The following is a 20144-nucleotide window of genomic DNA, read 5'->3' as shown; positions in this document are numbered from 1 at the left end:
TACGCAGTCGGTTTTCTTTACATTTTGCACTGAAAACATGCATGGGGTGTAATTACAGTCCAGTACAGGGTTGACATTAAAATACATATACAGGTTGAGTCACCTAACGTTATCACCTGAAATATCTTTGTTGTTTCCAAAGATACATTACACGTCTCGACGACAAAGTTGAATGGTAAAATGGGGCTCATACGAAACCAAAAAATTTTTTGTTTATGTAATTTTTTTTTAGAGATATCAAGGTCACCTTCATTTTTTTACCACGTTTTTATTAGCTCGCTTCCTTGTTTGTTTGTTTGTCTGTTCGGTGGCAAATTTTTTTTATATGGAACCCCCTTTTTTAAACATCTGCGATGATAGTCCCTTTCATTACGAATTCAGTGACTATAATTGCTCAAGGTCATTCAAGGTCACGGACAGAAAAAACCTGATGAATTCCTGATGTAGCGATATGTGAAACGGATGAAATTTATGTCAGGCCAGAACTCGTATTACGCTAATTTGACTTATGCTTGCTTTCTTACATTTACACTTCCAGTATTTCTAAATAACTTGTAGATATTAGTAAAAGTCATCCTAGAAGGAGTGTTTCGCTCAGGGTGCCTTTCTTCATAAAGCAATCGGGCCAGCAATGCATTTTGTCTACATTCACAGTAAACCGTTATCATGTCACACCTTTCAATCATTGAGTAAGACAGCGGAATCACGTTTGGAAACATACCATTCATATATAACAACATTTTACCATTCAACTTTGTCCTGAAGACATTTAACGTATCTTTGAAAACAACAAAGATATTTGCGGTGATAACGTTAGGTGACTCACCCTGTATACATATGTACGCAAAATGAAACTCAAATGTATAGTATTTGATTAGTAGAGTGCGGATCTTTATGCAAAATAAATAATTTTTGCATTGATCGCGGGACACAGGAGCCAAATAAAAATTGTATTCTTCTTTTAATGATCCCATTAAGCTGAAACTAATACATTGATGCCTTTAAATATTTGTAACATGTCCACGGCTTTAAATTGTATGTTCCCATTTTTATCGTGAATGCATAAAATCCCCAGTCTATTCATTAGATACCAACATATTTGATAATGTAAACAATATTGTGAATAATGGTACAGCAATTTTTAGTGGTGACGTATAAGCGTATAGTTCTTATTTGATGAGCCTTTACAACTGTCAGTGTGATTTCTCGCACCATTTCACGATGCAGGAGTTACGATGACTAAGGGTCGATTAAGAAAATTGTAAATACAAGCTGGGACTTTAATCGGAGGGAGTTTAGTACCCGTCGGCAAGAATTAGTGAAGCATTCAGTCGGAGTCATCGAATAGTCTAATTGGCTGGGTGAGACGATCCGGAGGTTATATGTATAGCATTGTGGCGAACCCCATCCCGGAAACGCATTTAATTAAAGCGTCGGCTGAGATTCCAGGAAATGGAGGAAAACTTCTTTGAGCCGCAATGCGAAATTTGCATACGACGACTGCGCTAGACCGCGTGTACATGCGAGAGCAGAGAGCGGAGAGCGCATTTCACCTGGCGAAATGTCTTCTTGGCACCGAGACGCGACGACACCACGCGAAAAGTACGACGGTAACACGTCATCATCGTGTGCGGTTCAAGCATCTTCTAACGCTGCCGTTAATGGCCGCTCGAGAAACCTTTTTAATGGCTGCTCTCTTTTTCCCGAAAGACACCATCACGTGCTAACGGGCACGGTATCGAAACCTTCCAAAAAATCGATCCGTTTTAGCGCCAATTTTTAGAGTTCATTACTTAGAGAACATCAGAGAACATTTTTATTACCGATTTTTCGAGATTCACTCTTTGTGAACGTTAAGAAATCTTTTCCGGACGGAAAAACAGCAATGTCGTTAATTCTTAGAACCTCGTTCTTTTTAACGCTGATTTTTTAGCCTCGCGAATATTAAAAATGTCGATTCATTTTCATTATTGATTTTCCGAGTTTCACTTTTGTGAACATTAAGTTAATTTTTTGAACCTGATTTTTTTCGGACTATAAAAATTAGATTCTTTTCTACAGTTGATTTTTAAAGCCTCGTTCTTTGTGAACATTCAACAAATTTTTCGCATGCAGATGTCATACATTTAGTCACTTGAAATATTCCGATTACTGTTCATTTTCAAATTGTTGAGAAATTTTAATTTTTTTCAGAAATGAAGAGATGCAAGCACGCGATCTAAATCTCATAATTCTTTCTCTTGCAAAAGTAGGGAGAACCCATTATGCCTTCTCAAACAACGCTTCCGAACGAGTTCGTGACTGTTCCGCGCAATGGTTTCGTAGACGAAGGAAACGTTCGCGAAAAGTTATCCTTCGCGACGACTCGAGCATACCTAAAATCATCGTTTTTAATTTTCACTCCGGTTTCGAGCAATGGAAAACGAGTTAATTAAACGACAGTGAGGCAAAGGTAACTTCCAGCGAACTAAGCACGAGAGGATAAATAATTAGTGAATATGAAAGTCTAGAGAGGAGGAGGAGGAATATTGTCAATAAGAGTAGAATGCAAATTCGGAGATTATTGTCTCGTCGTAGAATTGTTTGAAATCAGCTGAACATCAATTACTGCAGAAATTGGAATTTCAGAATAAATAAATGTCAACGAAATCTAACAATAAGTGTTTAGTCGATATTTTTAATTTACCGAGTAAATATTTCTTGTATTTTTTTCTGTATTCTCGGCTCGATTTTTATCAATTTTATTAATTTTAATTAAGATATTATTTACCTGACTGGAATTTTTTCCGAGTCTCTTAATTGAGCCGTTTATTTTGAAAGTGGCCTATAAGTCCATTTAAGTTTAAATTAAGATATTTAAGAGTTTGCGTTTCAATGAAATGAAAAATATACGTATAGGATACCAATGTATCACACTCCTTCAGTGTATCTAAGAGAGTTAAACTTACAATTCCTATGAAAATAATAGCAATTACTAAGTGAATAATATGTCTTCTTACCAAGATTGGACTCAAGCCAATTTCAAAATTAACAACTAGATTTGTCATCAAATTTGAAGCAGCCCGAGTCCATTCGATATAATTTAAAATGCTTCAAATTGAAAAAACAATATTCAATTTGTTTTATATTTCATTACAAAACTTGAAAGACACCATTTATGCAATTCAGGAAATCTTCTAACCACCATCTTCTGACGTGGTAATAAATTCAGTATTTTAAACTCTGCATTCTCATCCATTGATATATATATCTTATGGAAAATTTTATATGGTTCATTTCTCAAAAAACGCATCCAGCATACTTTTAACCAATTTATTATTTCTCCGTTAGAATTCTTTACCCTTTTAAAAATTGCATCCTCGAAAAACCTTGTTGATATGAAATCCTCTTGTTTCATTTCATTTAAAATAAAGTTATTACCTTTCCGGCACTTCTTGATAACATTATAATAATCTTGGGGGACAAACAGTAAATTATTTTTCTTTAATGACATTTCTACGACGCTAAAATCTCTGTCATTCGATAAAAACGAATGTCCTGATACTAACAATTTATGGTCTATCAAACAACTGACAAATAAACTTGGGCCACTTTCAAAATAAAAATTTGTATCATTCTATTAACCAGCTAATTTCCTTTTACAAAATCTGTATGATTTTAAATATATTAGTTACAATTAGACTTCAGAATAAAAAGATAACGTGGAAATGTAAATGTTAAAATTGCTAGCTTGATTTTTCTCGAAAATGGACTTTGGCCACTTTCAAAATAAACGGCTCAATTAGATAACGATAATTAGAAAGAAAAGTTTGTTTCGCAAATCTTGAATCGTCACATATTGAGCTTGATCGCATCGGTAACGGTGACATAATTTACGGTTTGGGCACTATCGATTCAGTATTGTCCCGATCACCGCGTGACACGGTATGATAATGCAGGGGTTGAGCAGGTCATAAATAATGCCAGCAATTTAATTGTACAAAGGGGAGAAGGCTATTTGCATGTGGCTTCCCGCGAAACAGTCCCTCAACTAAGGAAGATTAATTGTTCCTGATCTTGTCCTTCGAACTTGCGGACAGAATCGCTTGTTGATTGGAAGCGCTGTTAGATGATCAATACCGATTATGATTCCGTGAGTTTCGATGACATGCACATGCGTTAATTAATCACCTTTGATGATGATGCGCAACACGCAGCTTGCTTGTTTCTTCGATACCGGGTGTCGGGCGAAGAATGTGATCTCGTGTACGCCAGGAGTTAGGTTCGCTTCTAACCTAGTGCCCCAGGATGGCTTCGACCTAACGTACCGGAACCAGTCGAGATCCGTTGATGGTTGATCGAATGTCACAAATGCTTCGTCTCGGCCTGGTGACAATTCGGCGATCACGTCATTCGGACACTCTAAGCGGGGCTTGCTGTACCCTGGAAAAACCAGCAAACCATTGTGTACTGAAATTTGTTCGCCATATATTTCTTGTATGCATCCCAGCAAATGGATTGACGTGATTACTGAGCAATGTGTTAGATTATTCCAAAAGATCCTGCTTGATTTAATAGTGAAACACAAGGGGTTGCAAATAATTTTATAAATCAGTTATTTAGTCATCATTAGACTGCGGATTTCATGTATTTATGGCAAAAATTGGTAAGCACACTTTAAAGCAGTGGACATATTAAAAAGATTTAAAGACATCAGCGTATTGGTTACAGCTTAATCAAATAATTAAAAGAAGAAAGAAATTTGTATTTCACTCCTGTGTCTTGCAACCAATGCAAACATTTTTTATTTTGCTCCTTAGATCCGCAGTCTAGTCATCATTACTCTTTACAATTGTCTGTCAACGTTTCGTAAGCTAGTAGATTTCTTTCTCGTAAAAACTGCGTGATTTTTCCTTTAACCCTCCGACAGCGGAGCAATTGCTTAGTTTCCGGCGAATAATAGAAAGATTGACGTATCTACGAGAAGGCTTTTAAAAATGTGTTTTAAAAAATTGATAAATAAACTAGTCCGTGCAGACTTTGACATCATCAATAATATAATTATAAAAATGATCCGCTGTCCGTGGGTTAAAGAAGGTCTTGAGGTCTGCGAAAATTGTATAGGAACTTTTGCAATCATCCAATATCAGGGTGTCGAAATTGTTTCGGATCTAGGGGAGATGGTAGGGATCTAGGTTCGCTATTGACGAAGAATGCAACAGCGAATGAACAGAGAAATGACACACCCCACAAATCTAATGTTTTCATTCCTTGAATCCCATTCATTATTAGTTAACCTCTAAATCTCCGAAACGCCTCCAGTTATAAAGAAGTCGTGTACACCACCATAGTGTAGAAATAATTTAGAAGTTATTCTAGGTGAGAGATTAGGTGCCTTACACAGAATATTTTAGCGAATGATGCAAGGCTTCTAATGCTTCTTTACATATAGTTGTACTACCGCAGATTGGTAAGGCGATTATACAGATCAATGAACATGATTCGGTAATCGTCTTATTGGCTAATGAATCCCTTTGTCTTGTTCCATCTGAGTTACTCATCACTGCACCTTTCAGCAACACTGAAGCCAGGCGTATCTGCTATCAGTTAGCTTTGTGTAGCAGTGGTCAGTGAAATCGTTCAAATATAAAACATTTAATATCGATCTGAGTATCCTCTAATTAAACTGCGGATATTTATACAATTTCCAGCGAGATCGAAAAGATGAATTTCAACTTATTCGAATGCACGAATATCTGCAGGTTTTGGTAGACATTTTCTGCGATCAGTTGGCTTTGTGCAGCAGTGGTCAGTGAAATTGTTCAAATATAAAACATTTAATATCGATCCGAGTATCCTCTAATTAAACTGCGGATATTTAAACAATTTCAATTTATACAATTAAATTATATTCTTTCGGAAGAATTTCGACTTATACAAGTGCACGAATATCCGCAGGTCTTGGTAGACATTTTCTGCATGATATCTACGAAATGAAGCACAGTCGAACCTCGGTAATTCCAACCTCTGAGTACACTTCAAATGTCCACTCCCTCGAAACTCGAATTACCGAGTTTCGACTGTAATTGGTATGGCATCTTTGAATCGATATGGAATGATTTCGCCGGTGGCTTAGAGAATTGTCCACGATAATTTTACTCACTGACACACTCGCCGTGTTTCGGCCCGTCCCATGTGCCGTCTGACCGACAAGTTAATTCGTATTCTCCGTGAAGCTGATACCCGTAGGGACACTTCAAGAAACACTTGGTACCAGGACGATTGGTCGCCTTTGGTCTACCTCTCCACGACTTAGGCGGTGCCAAACGAGAACACATTAAATAACCCCGACCCTCTGGATTCAGGGGCGGGCAGGATTCATTGTTTACATCTGGGAAAATAAATAAAAAAAATCACGTCGTTTATTGTGCATCCATATCGTAAAACACACACTGAGAGACCGGGGCTGTCATCTTTTCATTCGTCACTCTAACGGTGATCTAATCCAGACCCAATCGATTTTTTTGGCTGACGAACACGTGTGGCGTTCATCTTGCCAATCTTCGAATGTAGATCAAAACTGGAATTTATTCAAACAAAACCTAAGTTCTGTTCTTTCTTGCCCCGCAGTGGAGAGGATTGGCAATTTTATTAGATCGAATATTCACTGTATCTCTTTCCAAGTTGTGAATCTGATGTGAAAAAAGAAAATCTGCTTTTAACCCAACGTATGAATTTTGGTTCTCATTTGTGTACGAATAGACTGCGGATCTTTGTGCAAACTAAAAAATTTCTACATCAATTGCAAAAAACAGGGGCCACCTAGCAAATTTTTTCTTCTCCTAATTATCTTATACTGTTCAAACTAATATACACTGATGTCCTTAAATCTTTTTAATACGTTCACTGCTTTAAATTGCACGTGCCTATTTTTGTCATGAATGCATAAAATCCGCAGTCTATTTATGAATAAGTAAACAAATTCTGAAAAGGTCTAAACTTGTGATAAACGAAAGCAAATCTCTCAGTTACGTGATCCATAAAACGTTCTGTAATGCGATAGGTACTGTAGACCCTATGAAAGAAGCATTTCTTTTAGTAAGTATTTTGATCTAATCCAGATCGAACCGAATTCTTGCCTGATTGTACAACCAGTTATGATCCGCCCTGTATATTTTCAGAGAACACGTGTTCGGTAGTTGGAGAGCTCTTACTTAATAAAAGAACCTGTGCGATGTTATCATCGGCTGAATATTGCCGAGGGTGATGGGTCTGTCAGAAGGTTCTCTGGGGGCAGATAGGCAAGATGAAGTGTTCCAGATTTCACGGTAATCTCGTAGTAAACTCCTGAAACGATACACGGTAACAAGGGCGAGGCTGGACGACGGGTCGCATCGATATTTGCGACGTCGCGGTGTGCTCCTGCATGCTCGCCATGGGGACGGTTCTCATGGATGTGGCAGTGGAGATACGCGCTTCTCCATCGTCATTAGCATTCGTGATTCATATATTATGCAGATATCGGGGGGTAATACGTGTAAGCATCGCAGCTGACAATGGTGCACCGGTCGTCGCCGCGGATTTCAAATTATGCCCGTACATAGGTGTCCACCGATGCGTCGCGTCGCCACCGCTACGTGAAGCTCTGAAGGTAACCGATTAACAGTGACAGAGATTTCCATTGCCTCCAGAGTTTCAGTATATCGCGTTTGCTACCTACCGACGAAAATGGAGCCGGTCCTGATCCGATTAAAGGATCTGTCAGATCATATCGTTAATCGATACGCGTCGGTCAAATCCACTCCTCAAAAACTAGGATATTGATGGATTCGCGATCCGGCTTAAACTCGCCTGAATGTGCCTCGATCGTTGCATTTCAGACTTTTCTATTTTGAATACTATGAAATATGTACAGGGTGTAACAATATTTAGTGTCATGGTTTTGGCAGATGGTTGTACACCTTCGGATCGGTGGAAATTTGTTAAAAGAAATGGCCGCTAAATTGACTTTGACCTTGAGATTCAAGGTCAAAAATCTTCGATCCAGCCCAATGTGTGGCGTGAGCATTTCTACTTGTTGTAATACTTGTCCGCCCTTTATCTTACGAATCTTCGAATGTAGATGAAAACTGGATTTCCGAGTTATTTTTGAACGACTTATTTATTCAAACAAAACAATTTTCATAGATCGTAAAGTTCCAATATTTCTTTCCAAGTTGTAAATCTGTTGTAAAAAAGGAATTGTACTCTTAACCCAGCGTACGAATTTTGGTTCTCATTTTTACGAATAAGTAAACAAATTCCGAAAGGGTGTAAAACTTTTGATAAACGAAAGCTATCGTAGAGATCAAACAATCGCATTAAAGATTATATCGGTGAAATTGAAAAATGATTTCTCTGAATGTAACGCAAACAAAAGGCTGAAAAAGAAATACGAAGAGAGAAATACGAGAGATACTGTAGACTCTATATAAAAGAAATATTTCTTTTAAGGTTCTGACGACGCTATCGAGAGAAGCGAATAACGTCAAAGTACTTCGCCCTTGTTCCTTGAACATTGTACAAGGCACTATCTCTTTCAATAATTTAATTGAATTCAGCAATTATCGGTTCGTCGCGAGGACACACAGCCCCTCTTTGTGTCCGACGGTAACTGTGCAAACAATCGCAATCTGGGTCACTTGATTCCATATTCCGCGAGAAACTTGTAAATCGTTAGGGTATTCTTGAACAATGCAAATTTCACGATGGAACTTCTTTCTTATTGCCCGATAGGTTTATGCAAACGAGAGTAAACTCGCGTAACAAAAATTCGAGCGGACGGCAAGCGGAATGGAAATAATACAGCAACAATAGTTACGCTCCAGTTCTCAGAACATGATAGTACAGGTGTAGTTTAAATCAGCCCGATTTTGTCTCGCGAATTCTCTTATCTAATTTCCACTTGTCTGAGAACCAGGCAGATTCGAATACCGGCTGAAATACACAAGTCTATTGAATACCATCGTACTATTCAATATCAATAAAATTCAATTGAATTTTTAGAATTTTTGATACAACCGTTTGCTAAAAACGAAATTCGATATTTCTTGTCCAATTGTATGGAAATTGTTGTTATACAGACAGAAATTGTTATTTATCAAATCGACTCAACTTCGTGTTTAAAAACTCAACCGAAAATGAACGCTGGAACTCGTCAAGGGTTCCAAATTTCTACAATTATAGAGACTGTAGTAAATTCGCAACAAATCCGAATAAATGCAGTCTAGTTGTTTTTACAAACATTTACATAGATAATCCAATAATATTGTACATATTTCTGAATTAATAAAAATTAGAAAATTAATAGACTATTAATAGATTATATGATTTATCGTTGGCAACGTTCGAGTAATTAACTGCGTATACTTGTACTGTGCGTACCACTGCAACTGCAAACTTCCGTCAGGCGTTAGTAATCTGTTAATTTTCAAATGACTGATCGCAGGAACAGACCACGCAGCGATTATAGAACTCACTTGATCGCTTTCCACATTTATCAGACATTGCATTTACACATGAAATTTGATAATGAATATTTCTCTATGTTTATTAAAGGTAGGATACCTTCACTTGGATTTATCGAGGTTAATCAACATCGTTCGGTAGATTAACGAATTAAAAGACGAATTGGTGTTTCGTATTATCGTACCAAAGTCTCCGCTGAACCGAGATGCATTTTACTGCGAGAGCTGAAAGCTCGCGATCGATTCTTTGATTTTCGTAAATACCCGATTTAGGACAGACGCATGCTAATTGCGGCAGTTCGGCAAACAAACTAAGCGGGAAAGTAAGAGATCCATTTCCGTGGAGGGTCTCGAGCGCCACCGGCATGGCAGCAAGCCGGCGGCTAATTAATCTAGCTGCAAGAAACGTGGACGAATTTATCGCGGTCTCGAGGGCGCAGCATAATAAAGAGAACGTATTACTCAGCCGCGTGCGTATTAATCGAGGGAGGAACAGAGAGAACGGCCGGAAAAAAAGCATGGGACGTCGTTTATCCGGAAAACGGCCCTCGTATAGTAAAGGCTCATCCTCGATAACGTTATTACGATATAGTCGTGAAATTTCCCTCGCGTCGCGTCGTCGGCCCGGGCATATTGCGTTTTCCCAGACGCGCGAATGATGTATGGTTCTTTGGGTGTCAAACAGAGGGGACGCCGAACTAGAACGGTTTTCTTGGCAAGGAAAACTTACCCACGCAGGACTTCCCGTCGGATGACAGGGCTTTTTCGTCACCTTCGCACGCGCAGAAGAAACTGCCGTCCGTGTTCTCGCAGACCTCCATGCAACCACCGTTGTCTATGGTGCACTCGTTGATATCTACGGACAGAAAACGAAGTTCCTTTCGTCAATCCGATCATCTTGAAATTTTCATATACAGGGTGTTCCGTTTAAATACGAACACCTAAATATCTCTTCAGGTTATTGTGATGCAAAAAATATTTGTGTTACGTAATGTGCATGGTGTCAATGGACCAAATATCTGGCACGAATATTTTTTCCCGAGGGTCATTTTTTTCGGAGTTGTCGAGGTCATCGATGTTTTTTGATACATAACTACATCTTTATTTTATTGCATCGTGTAACTGAACGAAAAATACATTCAGATATTTATAAAAACATAACCTTGACATGATCGTGATCTTCGAAAATTAGCGTTCCTTTGCGCGGTTCATCTCTTTAGGCTATTGTGATGCAAAAAATATTTGTTACGTAATGTGCATATTATCAGTGGACCACATATCTGGCAAGAATATTTTTCCCGAAGGTCATTTTTTTCGGAGTTATCAAGGTCATCGATGTTTTTTGATACATAACTACAATTTTTATTTTATTGCGTCAGGTAAACTGATCGAAAAATACATTCTGATATGTATAATAACATGACCTTGAAATGACCTTGATCTGCGAAATTTAAAGTTTCACCTTCAGATCAAGACTCATCAATTACACGATGCAATAAAATAAAAATGTAGTTTTGTACCAAAAAACATCGATGACCTCGACAACTCCGAAAAAAATGACCCTCGGGAAAAAATATTCGTGCCAGATATTTGGTCCATTGACACCATGCACATTACGTAACAATTATTTTTTGCATCACAATAACCTGAAGAGATATTTAGGTGTTCGTATTTAAACGGAACACCCTGTATACGTATACAGGGTGGGGTGTTACAAACAGGTCACCTGAATAACTCGCTTGCTTTTGAAGATTTCGTTTCTATTGCAGTTGACCTTGAGTGATCTTGAATAATGATCATAATAGGTCATTGTATTCGTCTTGAAATGCACTATCAGAATGTAAATAAAAAACCACACCGTTGTATTTAAAAAGAAAAACGTCTGCAATTATAAAAACGTGTAATGCGTTGTCTTCTATCTTCAAAAGCAAGCGAGTTATTCAGGTGACCTGTTTATAAGTAACAGAACATGTTCTTTTTCGACCGTTAATAATTTGCTCACAATCGTGAGAATAAAAGTATGAAATACAGGAAGTAATTCGAGTATTTTCGTTATTAGTTCATGTTTATGTATAATGGTTCGTGTTAAAAATTCGCTAAAACTCGTGTAATTTACTATACTATACTATAGTATAGGAGCTCCTTTTTATGCATGGGAAACGCATCGCGGAGCTTTAAATGTTAGTGGAATACGCGAACGGAATCAAAATGTCTTTCTTCTCCCTCCTACGTGTCCGTCCCTTTCTATCCTCTCTCTTTCTCTCTTTCTTTCTCTCGTCCTCTGTCTAACGATTTATAAAATTTTTAGACTCGGATGAGTCTCGTGCTCGGTTTACTAACGCTCTGTAATGAAACTGCCGGAGCACACGTACCAAGAGCCGCAATATATCGTAATACACGTGACATGTTTCGAAAAGAAATCAATTGAAAACTACTCCCCGTGTGAGTGATCATCGAATATCAATTGATCACTGACGAGATTCGTTCCGGATAGAGGATATCGGATTGTTTTAGGTTTTTGTTGGCATAGGTACTGCATCGATATTCTGTGTAATTACTAGACTGCGGGTCTTTATGCAAAATAAAAATTGTTCGTATCGATTGTATAGAACACAAGTCAAATAAAATACTTAAACGTTCTTGTAATCATTTAATCCATCTACCGATTTAAATTGCGTCTACCCATTTTTTTAATGAACGCATAAATGCCGCAGTCTAGTGATTATACAGGGTGTCTCAGCTGAAGGAGGCCACCTAAATATCTCCTTTATTTTTAATGGCACAAAAAAGATATTTGGTAATTGTTTAGAAAGGAGAGGGTCTCCTCTCAGATTTTGATGAAATTTAAATATGTTATAGATTTCTACGTTTTGAACAACTTTTTCCTATACATGTTACCGCCTCTCGATTTTAGTTTTTAGAAGCGTGTTTAGAAGCAAAATGTAAACAAACGCCGCGCCGGGACAGACTTACGTTGCTGCAGAGCGTGCAGGAATACGAAAAATTCAATACAGTATTAGCGATAGTTTTTTGCGAATATCTCGAAAACTAAAATAGAGCGGCGGTAACATGTATAGGGAAAAGTTGTTCAAAATGATGACCTTAACAACATATTTCAAGATGATGAAAATCTGAGAGGGAACCCTCTTTCTAAACAATTACCAAAAATCCCTCACAAAAGAAACATTTCAATGATCTCGATAATGTAGAAGAAAGATCAGAAACAAGTCTCTTCGCGCGGACTCGATTCGGTAGCTCTAGCGCGTCAGAGTTAAAAAAAATGAATTGTATGAATCGTACGAGCAATATTCGCCGAACCGTATCTCCTTATTCCTTTGTGAACGGGAGTTTCTATTATATTTCTAGCACTAAAATTCCTTTTATATCCCGTGTCTCTTTCGCGGGGGTTGCATTCAGCGGGCAACAAAAGTAAACAGAAGTGACGATAATCAAGCCGTATTCTATCGGGCCCGCGGAAAACTAGGGGAAATCCATAGTATGTACGTGGTACACATATGAAAGGGACGTACTTTTGACCTTACATTCTATCCGAGTATCATCATGCCAATAGAGGACGTCGCGTAGTATGTATAGTATCGCGTATAGTACCATATATGGCCGTCGTATAGTGTAGTCGTATCTCTATAGGTTGTGAAAGCGACGGAAGTCGAGCACTCTTGGCGGTCATTGAAAGTGCTCGAGGCAATCGCAATCTGGCCGACCCTTGTACCTCTATTTCGGTCAATTTAGCGTCATCGCGTGGACAATTGATCAGTCGGTTGTGGCACTGCCGTCGAAGAATGCGAAATCGTTCAGGAGAAGTCATTCGACGTATGAAAAAGACCTGATCCCTTTCACCCAACACACTCACTGTACGGCACAAACGCGATCAGATTTCGTTCAATGGGTATTCACGATCGTCACCGCGTCAATCACTGTACTGCCTCGTTTCAGAGCGTGTTTCAGCAACATTGATCATTATCAATAGTCACACATTACTTTCTTCCTTGAACGGTAGACATACCGGACCCATCAAAATGACGGATTCTAAATTTTTAATGTGAAAACTTGTTGGGCAGTGAGTCTGATCCGTCACGCTCCGAGGTGAAACGCTATTGGGAGGAGCCGAATTTAGCCAAGCGAGCGAGAAACAGCTACAGGTGTACAATCGCCATAGAAGTTTAGTATTGATCTGTTTTTTTTAATTTATGATTATTAGAAATCTCCGAAAATCGAAATAAATACAATATTGTTATTTTTAAATCGTAAGTATAATGCATTGCAACTAAATTCTGTAAATCTATTTCCTTGAAATTGCACCCACTCATTTTTAACACTACACCTACCGAGCTCCAAAAATGGTTGGCACGTGTTGCCTTATGAAAATGACAACATAGAATTTCTATAGCTTTTTTGTGATTTTGATTATAACATGTTCTTGGATACGAAAATGTGTACAATCATTTCCAGTAAAATCACCATTATAATTTCAATAATTGTAAAATAAAAAACCAGAGACCGGTCATTCGACCGTCGGTGGTAAGTTTAGTGTTAATCTAATATCTAAATATTGATGAGAAAACGAATAGAATGTTATCCGGATTTAAGAGTTTAATAACAGCCTTGGCGCCTCTCGATGTTATACTTTATTCATTGCAAAAGTTTGGGAAAAATCCGAAGATTCTCAACTACCGTACTTTTTGCGTTGTTTCTGGCTGCTCGGGAGCGCATATGGCAGACATCGATCCGCTAGCCATGCAGCAGGTGCGTTGAGAAAATGCATTATGAAAGACAAGCTACAATTACAGTATCTTGTTGCGCGGAAGATCTGCTCCAGAATACTTGAAATTCTTCTGAAAAAGGGCTTACATTCTCTCCGTCCATTGTTTCCAAATTTTGCATCAATGTTGCCTTCATTAATTCAATCTTATTACTTCCATTATGGATTTAATGTTTCCCCTCAATCTGTATGCAAATGACTATAATACCATTTGAAGTGCATTTCCAAGACCCGAGATTACTAAATTTAGATTTCAATTATCTTGATTATAATTTCATTAACAATGGAGTCGGATCTTATGGAACTTCTTTTTTACCGTTTAGTAAGAATAATTTTCCTAAATATAGGATGCAACTGGTTTCTAACATCCGAATAATTTATTGCTAGACTTATTGATAGTACCTTCTATCGGTAGTCAATTTGTTATTAATAACTCTTTCGTGTAACGATATAGGAACCGCCACTCATGAGGTTAGCTAATATTATACTACCATAAAGCCAGTGAAATAACAATTGTGTTTATTCACGTTATGCAATTGTAGCCCTATTTACATGTTCCACACAATTAACAGAGTTTCTAGGCACGCATACCCTTTGCGCTTGACCCCTTATGATTTATTTCATAGTGGTCAAAACATGTAATAACTGCCCTAAATTATATCTTTGCTTCGTTCGATGGTTTTTAACTAGACCGCAGATTTTCATGCAAAATAAAAACTGTCTGCATCGATTGCAAATGAAATCGGGCAATTCCTTCAGCTAGACATCTCTAGTCTCTCTATCGTGTGCTGATACAAGAGACCCTAATGTAATCTGCATAGTAATGCAGTAGATTGTAGCCTATCATTAGATTTATGAAGGACTGCCTGCACCTTGTTCGCTCACCTGCCACAGGTATGTGCCTTGCCTTTCTGTGCTTTCTCTCATGTTCGTTATTAAGGGCTACACCGAAATTCTCCAACATCACGCGTTGATAAACAAGGACTGTCGCTGTAACTAACGATGAACGATACCAGCAAATCGACAGCAGCACGATATGGTTCCTTCGTCATTAGTACTTCAGTCATCAAAAGTCAAAATATTTATTTATGTGACTTGGAACAAATGGACCGTTCATTTTGAAAGTGGTGCAAGTCCATTTTTATTGTTTCGAGAAAATTAAAGGTATAAATTGATTATGTCAAGTCTGGCAATGTTTCTGCTAATTTATCAATAAAAAGCTAATTTATCAGGGGGTGATACTACATGTAAAAAAAAAGGAATAACATTTTTTCGTTTGACGCTTCGTTTTCGAGAAAATCGAGTTTAAAGTTCTGCCAGGTTCGCGTGCTTTAGAGTATTAGTATATGCAGAAAGTAGAATTGGTTAATCATGGTCAGACGCGTCAGACGATTCCCATGCGATAGCACGTGTATTTGCTGTATTTTGAAACTCGACTTTCTCGAAAACGAAGCGTCAAACAAAAAAATGTTATTCCTTTTTTCCGATTTATTTACCACGTTTTTATTAGCTCGCTTTCTTGTTTGTTTGTTTGTCTGTTTGTCTGTTCGGTGGCAAATTTTGCAATTGATTTTTACATGTAGTATCATCTCCTGCTCGGTTGTACCACCCGACCGGACACACCCTGTATTTTGTTTTAGGCACTCTTAACTAAAATAATACTAACACCATTTTCATAATTAGTCAATCGTAAAAATCATTTAATTTCAATTATGAAACGTTAAATATCACTTAAAATGTATTTTGTATTAATCCAATTTTGTTTATAAATAATAACAAGAAATGAAATAGGAGTAGTATTTTTTATATTGAATGTTAATTATATTTGTATTCATGCTCTTTATGTGGCAGTGTTTTGAAATATTCATGATGCACAGGAGGTATATGTATAAGGTAATAACTGCTCCATATCCTTATATTTTTCGTATATAATAGGTCTGGCTTCGTTATACAATTCAACTCATCCAACATATATATTTTCAGCCAATTTATATTTTCTCCATTAGTATGTTTTCTTACCCGTTTTTGAATTGCGTTTTGTATTACTTTTGTGCGGTTTGCAGATACTAAATACTAACTAGTTATAAATGAGAAGTTTACACTAAATTAATCATAAATTAATAGATATTAGAATTGAAAATAGACTTAGACCACTTTCAAAATAAACGGTCCAAATAATAGAGACATTCTTCACTAGAGAAAAGTGGCCAAATGCATACTGATAACCTAAACTAACAATAAGTCTTACATAATTATGAATGGCAAATATAGTGTCTACAGTAGTATAGTTTATACAATGTGGCTCTCCAAATTAAATTTAAAAAATTGTATAAGTCTGATGTAACTTTTCTCAATTATATAATAATCCTTTTCTAACCTAGTAGAACTACACGATCTAAGAAACAGCACGCACCCGAGGGTTTTCCTTAGATCAAGACTTGACTGTACTTCGAATAAAAATAATAATATAATTGTTTTTGAAATTTCTAGATCAGTATTTCATTAGTTTGGCACTACTGTATTATTGTGTAAATTTCTGGAAGGTTGTAACAAAACAATATTCCGCGATTTCTTTCGATTTATTGAAATCTCTATGGAATAATGATATGTGTGTGTAGACCAAACATTGTTGGTCATTCATTTAATTAGAGCGTAGCAATTACATTAACCCATACTTGTGGTTGACTATCTAAATAAATTTAAATGCTGATGCTCAAACAGAGGTTATGATAGCGTGTATATGCATAATGCATTACGCTTCCAAATGTCAAATACATGGTTACCAAAATTAGTCAACCATGTACATTGATATGTTTGATCAGTTCCACTCCGCAATTCATTCGCTTGGTTGGCTGGAAAATTTAACGTGTGGCATGGAGTTTCCAAGTGGAACGTCACGCTCGCCAACAATGTTATAACAGCTTAATTACAGGAAAAATTTCGTCCATGCCCAATGCTGAACTTTATAACAATCGTTGACCATTGTTTTTAAAGTCTCATTTATGGTCTGTAGATCTTTATGCGATACAAAAATTTGTTGCATCAACTGCGAGGTAACAGGGACCAAATAAAAATTCATTTCTGTATTTAATAATTTTAACAAACCGTTAATATGACATACGCACACATTTTGAAGTTCTTTTAATTCGTTTACGGTTTTATGCTTCGCCTATTCATTTCACTCATAAATGCATAAGATTCGCAGTCTATTCATCTCTTCCGTCACGTTGTATGTATATAAAATAATGAAGAGATGTATCAATTTAAAATGGAGTTAGAACGAATTCAATGAAAAGACACGGGATGAATATTTGCACTGAATCCGTGAACGAAAAAGCTCAGAAATTCGGGAAACAAACGTGACGTCCGAAAATGTGCAAGAAAATTATCCAGACGTAGCAGTTTCAATTAAATGGAAGATTTGTAGGCATAGTCAACGTTATCAAATGGAATAGTATTTGTCCGAGCTTCTAATTTTCACTGCTTCGAGCATGTCATTAAATACCAGCATTCACTTTTTAAAATCTCCATCGACTACGCCTCCTCGTCTTTAATATCGCGGACTCGAGAGAGGAAACTAAAAATTAGAATGTTTCAAAGCAAATATAAATAGCCGTGTACGTGAACGACGCACAGGTGTTTGCGTTTACGGGTTCTCTCGCGTTCGTAGCTGCGATACAAAATAAAAAAGTAGTTATCGCGCGGCAAGCACTGTGAACTAACCGATAATGAGATGCAGAAATGAATATTTGTGTTCTGTAAAAAATAAAAAAGGTATGTATGTCGGTCGTAAGAAACGTTCGTGAAAGGTATTACCGTTGCAACAATTTTCTGAAGTTATAACAGCGCTCGACGAAAACTCGCAGTTCAAACGTTGCGTTCGGACAACACAACAATGGCGAGAAATGAGACTCGTGAAGAGAGGTGGTAAAAAATTCTGGAATATTCGCGAAAGAGCCGACGGAACTTCAAAGCTGAAAATATGAAAGCGATAGGTGGTCCATTGTGAAAAATAATTTACCGTTGTGAAAATAATCAGAAGAAGAAATCGGAAGAAAAACTTTCACACTTATTGCAAGACAGTTCACTGAACATTAGGAACGATATGTACCTTGAACAAGACGAGTGTCCTGCCCACAATGCTATTATAATTAGGGGATATCTTAATAACAAGTTTAAAAATCGTTGGATAGGAACTTATGGTCCAATTCGTTGGACACCGCGTTCTCCGGATCTGTCTCCGTTGGATTTTTATCTTTGGGGATATCTGCAATCCATTGTATACGACACAACAATCAATAATCTTCAAGAACTTCAGAATCGCATAACAACTGCCTGTAATGACGTAAAACGAGACGCTCCAGTTATGGCGACATCGAAAAATCTAATACAAATAGCGGAGTTCTGTATCATAGAAGATGGATCGCTGTTCGAACATCTGATGTAACTTGATTCATCTTGTAAGAAATAATTTTTCATTAAAATTACGTTTGCACAAAATTTTTGAGTTTGAGGTCATTTCGAAGTCATAGTATAATACACTGTTGAATTCGTCTCGACGTCAGCAACAATCCTATGATGTCCAAAACATATGGTGCCATTTAAAAAAGTCAAGGTTGGACCTTTACTTTCTTACGTAAAAATCATTTTTTTAAGATTTAAGAATACGCCAACATGTAACTCACCAAGTACTGATAAACTTTTGTTTAAACCATTATTTAATTGCACCACCGGAAATGCCTAAAAAATGGTGACATAACTTAACGCGTAGACCCTGTATATCTTCAAAAACAGGGTTATTAGAAGTACAATAATATTAGCAAATGTTACATTCAGAAATTGACTTATAAAGCTGGCTAAAATGTACTTGCAGATATTATACGTAAAATTTCATTGTTTAGGAAAACTGATGACAGTGAGAGTCTCGAAGCTACAACGAGGAAGAAGTCGCCCGGCCCGAAATAAGTAACAACATAAGTATCGAAGCGGTCATAATGATTTCATAATACTTTCGTGGAGAAAGCTCGCACGGCGAAACGTTCGCGCCGCGAACGGATTTTTCTTGATCGCTGTGATAATATTTGTCACTTCGTCGTTCCGACGTATCCCGACGTAACGAGCGGGGTGTGTCAATACTTGAAGCTGTTCCACCGCTCATTTAAAATCCAAGGTCAACACGAAACGAAACGTCGAAACTCGCGTAACTCGGTTCTCTTGTTTGCCGTATTCTCGATTTGCCACCGTTACTTTGCATTCAAAGCGTTTTCGCCCGAGGAAGCCGGCGAGACTTGGCCGCGAGAGAAAAGAGAATGATTTAAGGGGCTGCGTTTAAAGGCTCCTCTACATTCAGAATTCCGATTACAAGTTGACAGTGTGCCGGAGACCCTTCGGGGGATCGCTCGTGCAAACACTTGCGACGCCGAACGCACAACGAAAAGACAGGGGAGAGAAACGCAACTCTTCTTGCTCGCCAAAGCTGCGACAATGGTACGGATTCATTACTGAAATTATGCTCGGCTTATTATGTGATTTAAGGACCGCGATTGTTCCGTTTCTCTGCGCGCGAAATTAGAAAAATTCAGACCAGTAATTTGCCGGCGCGACGCGACGCGACGGCACCCGGACACGAATGAAATGAAATTTCGGTCTGGTTCTCTGTAAATCTTGGACGTCGGGAACATTAATTCTTTCTACCCTGGAACATTATCATATTTCATTCTACAGTTACACCTAATGAATTGAAACGAAGCTTTTGGCTCGATTTCGACCACCACTACGCGTCTCGCGAATCACATGGAAATTTATGTTTGTCTTAAACACGACCGGATAACGTAACTCGAACGTTTTGCTTTCATGAAATTTTCATGAAAAGTCGGCTG

General features: G+C 37.6%; 1 protein-coding gene across 3 annotated transcripts in view; it reads right to left on the bottom strand.

Moving 5' to 3' along the window:
- The window catches only part of LOC143207390 (uncharacterized), an 84021-nt gene that overhangs the window by 16904 nt on the left and 46973 nt on the right, over nucleotides 1-20144 (bottom strand). For 2 of the 3 annotated variants that reach the window (XM_076420818.1, XM_076420819.1), the window contains 3 exons: nucleotides 10216-10341; nucleotides 6143-6370; nucleotides 4171-4422 (listed from right to left, as the gene is read on the bottom strand). In XM_076420818.1, coding sequence (XP_076276933.1) covers nucleotides 4171-4422; nucleotides 6143-6370; nucleotides 10216-10341 — 606 coding nt within the window. The remainder of the gene's footprint in view (nucleotides 1-4170; nucleotides 4423-6142; nucleotides 6371-10215; nucleotides 10342-20144) is intronic. The other variant, XM_076420820.1, reaches the window with a different exon arrangement.

This window comes from Lasioglossum baleicum, chromosome 3 (genome assembly GCF_051020765.1).
Source record: "Lasioglossum baleicum chromosome 3, iyLasBale1, whole genome shotgun sequence".
In the NCBI taxonomy this organism is placed as follows: Eukaryota; Metazoa; Arthropoda; class Insecta; order Hymenoptera; family Halictidae; genus Lasioglossum; species Lasioglossum baleicum.
The sequence above is the reverse complement of the archived record's forward strand: the minus strand, read 5'-3'. Positions and strand labels throughout refer to the sequence as shown.